Below are 5,181 nucleotides of genomic sequence, written 5' to 3' on the forward strand. Positions count from 1 at the left end.
TATTGCTAGGTTTACCTCCTCCATGCGTTTATCTAGAGGCATTTCTGATCCGGGGTGCATAACCTGATAAATTAGTAATCTTTTGTTTTCTTTCTAATTAATTGCTGTTAAATCTCTATGGATATTGAAAGAGGGTCGATTTTTTTTAGCTAACACCACTCCCAGGCGGTTTACAACTCTTTACACTCTTTGTTTACTTTGTTTTATTTAGGAAACAATAATCATAACGACACAGCCAACATAGCGGAACTCTTCATAATCTTTTATTAATAAAAAATCAATAAAGGATAAGGCTTCAAAAATTCATCTAAGGCCAGATTCGTTCTTCTTTGCTTTAGACGAATTTCCACCCTTTATAAAATTTCTGCACATGGCATCTATATGCGACAATTACAAACAACATTTACAAGAGACACCTGTCCGACACTTGTCATCACTGGATTTATACTAATATTTCCAACAGCTATATTCTAACAAGTCGAATGTAAATAAAATTACATCCTTATCCAAACGAGATAACAATATTGTAACACATAGAATATTTCAACCTAAATTCTAACACAGAAAATTTCAGCCTGCTTCTAACAGTTAGAATATTTCAGCTGTCCTCCAACACTTAGTTTTATTTCAGCAATCCACGTGAATGGCTTTGTCTTGCCATAATCAAGTCTTCAAAGCCTTGCCTTGTCAATCCAACATACTGCCTTTCCGATTACTCATGCCCACACGTAAGCCTTGAAGGTTCAAGTTGCTTTGCCAACATCAAAGCACCTAGAACCTTTGTTGCAATGTTTTGCACCCATACATGTCAAGACCAATGCCCATGTCCTTGTCATTCCTGCACGTAGTTAGATCAAGTTGTTTACAGGTCTAACAGACCACCCGCACCACATGAACTCGATGCCCTCATCAAGACAGTTTTAAGGTAGTCATTGATTTGAGACTCAACCTTCCAAAATCCTTTGATTTCTCCAAAAGTGCATCAGTTGCACTCTTGCCTTACCAATGAATCAAGAATTATGTCTTTGTATTCTTGTTACTGGTGTCGAAAACCCGGTGATCAAGGATTTTTCTAAATTTCAGCATCAAACTGTGTAGGTAGTGATGGAGGAGCCCTCTTTGACATGTTCCCTTCCTGATCATTTGCATCTGCAAAGTAAGGTTTCAAGAATCTCACATGGGAAGTGGAATGAATATTTAACCTTTCTGGCAGGTTCAACCTTTATGCAACTTCGTCCACTAGTTTCACCACTTCAAATGGACCATCATTCTTAGGAATCAAACCCCCATGCCTAGTCTTACTTGCAATATGTTTCTATATTGGTTGAGTATGTTTCAACAACACTTTGTCACCCAAGTTAAACTCAAGTGAGCAACGTTGTTGATGAGCATACTTCTTCATGCGCCGCTGAGCCTAGCGCAAGCTATCTTGTTCTTCAAAGAACATTTCAAGTCTTTCCCTTGCAACCATATATGATGCTTAACACTTTCCCTGATTTTTAGATTTACCAACATCCAATGACGTCATAGGTTCTTTGCCTAAAACGATTTCAAAAGGGCTAATTTATTTTGCAGACGACTTGTGCAGATTATAAAAAATCTGCTCAATGTTTAACAATGCAACCCATTCTGTTGACTTGTTTACATTAAGCCTCAAGTATTATTCTAATAAATGATTCACCCGTTCCGTCTGTCCATCTGTTTATAGATGATTTGCGGTAGAAATATCTACTTAGTTCTCATCATATTGGACAATGATGTCCAAAATCTACCCGTGAACCTAGTATTCCTATCACTAACAATGTCAGCCAGAACAGCAAAGTATTTAACCACGTATTTATAGAATAAATCAACAATAATCTCATATGAACACAATTCATGTGCTGCAATGAAAAAAGAATATTTTGAAAGCATTTCTATTACCATAATTATTAATTGTTTGCCATCAACCTTAGGAAATCCAGAAATGAATTCTATACTTATTGATAACCAAGGCCTTTCAGGAAAAGGCAAAGGATTCAATAAACTTGCCCCCTTTTTACGTTCAGTCTTGTCTACTTGACATACATGACAAGTCTTCACGTATGCTTCTATGTCATCTTCCATCGCCTTTCGAGAAAAGGCAAAGGCTGCAATAAACTTGCCTTCTTTTTACGTTCAGTCTTGTCTACTTGTCAGACATGACAAGTCTTTACGTATGCTTCTATGTCATCTTCCATCTTTTGCAAAAAATAAACACTAGATAGTAAAGCTAACATTCTTTCAACACCGGATGCCCTGCCAAAGCAGAATCATGCGCTTCCTACATAAGGTCTTTGTGCAGTCCACCCTGATTTGGTACGATGATTCTCCCCCATTAAAAATAGAGTAGATTGTCCTCGGTCCAATATCGTCTCATTGTGCCATCTTGCACTTGACCCATCCACTTAACATATAATGAGTCATTTGCACCACACAATTTGATCCTTTCAAAGAAATCAGTCTCAAGTTTTGAAATTGAATATACTGCAACAAATACCTCTTTCTGACTCAATGCATCAGCAACCTGGTTATGTTTCCCACATGAGATCATATTTTGTCAGTATCTCCTGCCATCTTGCTTGTTTTGGACTCACTTTCTTTTGTGTTTTGAAAAATGAATTAGCTACATTATTAGTTCAAACTACAAATCAAGTCCCTAAAAGATAGATTCTCCAAACCTGTGGACAGTGTACAACATCTACCATTTCCTTTTCATTTGTCGAATATCTTTGCTCAGCATCATTCAATTTTCGACTTTCGAAGGCCACATGATGACCTTCATGAACAATCATGCCTCCAATAGCCTTATCAGACGCATCGGTATGTACTTAAAATGGCAACTTAAAATCAGGCAACTTTAATATGAGTTCAGAAACAATAGCTTCCTTCAAAATTTGAAAAGCTTCTTCACATCGTACATCCCGTATCAATTTGGCATATTTCGTCAACAAGTTATTCAAAGTTGTTTCCCCTTTTGAATATCCCGCAATGAACTTTCTGTAATAGTTAGCCAATCGAAGACACGAGCGCAAATCCTTAACATTTCGTGGTTCTTTCCAGTCATCAATGGCCTACACTTTTTTAGGATCCATTCGAACTTGATTTTTACTAACAAGATGCCTCAGAAATTTTATTTCTTGTTTAGCGAATTCACACTTTTCCATTTTGACATAAAGTGTATATTTCTTCCACTGAGACATCACCATACTTATGTGATTGACATCTTCATCATTGTTCTACGATAGATAAGAATGTCATCAAGATAGACAACTACAAAATGATCAGGAAAGTCAAACATCACATTGTTCATTAAGTTCCATAAGGTAGTCAGGGCATTGGTTAGCCCAAATGACATTACAATGAATTCATAATAATCATATCTAGTTAGACATGTTGTCTTAGGTTCATCACCTTCTGCTATAGAACCTGCCAGTAGCCTTCCCTAAGATCAAGTTTCGTGAACCAGCATGCTTTGCTCAATCTGTCCATCAAATATTGCACCAACAGAACCGGATACTTATTCTTCACATTTGCCTTGTTCAGCGCCCTATAATTTACACACATTCTCATCGTCCCATCTTGTTTCTTTTGGAACAAAACAGAAGCACCATAGAGAGCCTTAGATGGTTGAATCATATTAGTATCCAAAATTCATTTATCTATTTCCGCAGTTCAGCTAATTCCTTAGGAGCCATACAATATGGCGCTTCTGCAGGAGCAACCGTACCTGGCAGCAACTCAATTCTATGATCAATATCCCTCATTGGAGACAAAATTTTTTGTAATTAAGACGGAATCACATCAGCAAAAATTTTCAACAACTCGGCCACAAAATCAGGCACCTCAACTTTTACAACAGGTTTCAATTCGGCTAAAGCAGCAAGTATAAGTTCATTACCTTTCTTCATCCCTTTGTCAATTGACATAGCATAAAACATCATTCCCATAACCTTCTTATTTAAAATATAACTTACTTTTCTAAATGAATAAACACCCTTCACAAATCCAACATTATCCTCCATCATAATCATTATTCCATCTAAATATGAAAAATGAACAAACTGGAATTTTCTCAGAAAATCAATACCAAGTATAATCTCAAAATCTCCTAACGGCATCAGCATCAAGTTATGCTTTCTTACCCAATTTTAAGTTGACATAGACACTCCATAAGCTATGCCCGCAATGGCTTGTGCCTTAGCATTCACTGTTTTGATGTAGGAGATACTTTTAGTCAACTTTAAGCCAGCACTATTAACATCAATATATGTATGAGTAGCCCCCGTATAAACCATAGCCATCACATATTTTTCATTTATCTTAATTTCCAAATGAATGAATGAAGCATGTGGATTTGAAATCTTAGAAGTCCCTTCAACATTATTAACCGATGTAATATGATTGAAAGACAAACCTAATGGATTGGCCATTGCAGCCACGACTTCCTCTCCTTCTTCATCCTGATTCACCTTTCTGACAAGCAAAGCATTCACTCTTTCTCGGTTTGGACAAGACTAAGACAAATGAGGACCACCACAAGTCCAACAACCTTTCGAATTAACATCCTTGTTCTTTGGCTTGTTTTCTTTATTTCCTTCCTTCATTAGTGCCTTTCCTTTATCATTATCATAGTCTTTACGATTCTCCCTTTTCCAGTCCCTTTTTTTCTCACCCTTTTTCTTAGATTTCGAAGTAGACGGGACATCAATAGTCGGTCGATTCGTCCTAAAATCTACCAACGAATCAGCAACAGCAATTGCCCATGGCAAATCATAGACATTCTGCCTTCGAAGTTCGTTTCGAGCCCATCCTTGCATACCCGAAATGAAGATATGTAATTTATCGTCATCTGTCATATTTTGGATGTCTAACATCACAAGGTAAATTCTTAAATATAGTTCCTCACCGACCCCGTCTACCGTATCTCTTTAACTTGTCCCTTGCAAGCCAAGACGCTTGTTAGGAAGAAATAGGTCACTCATTTCATTCATCAATTTATCCCACGTAGAAATTCTGGGTCGTCCAACACTTACTTCATCTGTATTTCGAGTTCTCCATCAAAGTTAAGCATCACCCGTCAAATACATTGTGGTAATGTTTAACTTGACAGTTTCAATCACCATTGCAGCGGAAAGTACTATTTTAATCCCAGATAACGTT

At 37.1% G+C, this 5,181-nt stretch overlaps 1 protein-coding gene across 1 annotated transcript; it reads right to left on the minus strand.

Annotated features, from left to right (window-relative positions):
• Positions 1 to 1,072: 1,072 nt before the first annotated feature.
• LOC107019774 lies at positions 1,073 to 3,657 on the minus strand. Its single transcript, XM_015220151.1, has 4 exons — positions 3,448 to 3,657; positions 2,700 to 2,825; positions 2,452 to 2,545; positions 1,073 to 1,149 (listed from the first exon to the last, which is right to left on the minus strand). The coding sequence occupies exons 1-4, from the start codon at positions 3,655 to 3,657 to the stop codon at positions 1,073 to 1,075; spliced, it is 507 nt and encodes a 168-aa protein (XP_015075637.1).
• Between the last annotated feature and the right edge of the window lie 1,524 nt (positions 3,658 to 5,181).

The sequence above is a fragment of the Solanum pennellii genome, chromosome 1, assembly GCF_001406875.1.
Source record: "Solanum pennellii chromosome 1, SPENNV200".
NCBI lineage: Eukaryota > Viridiplantae > Streptophyta > Magnoliopsida > Solanales > Solanaceae > Solanum > Solanum pennellii.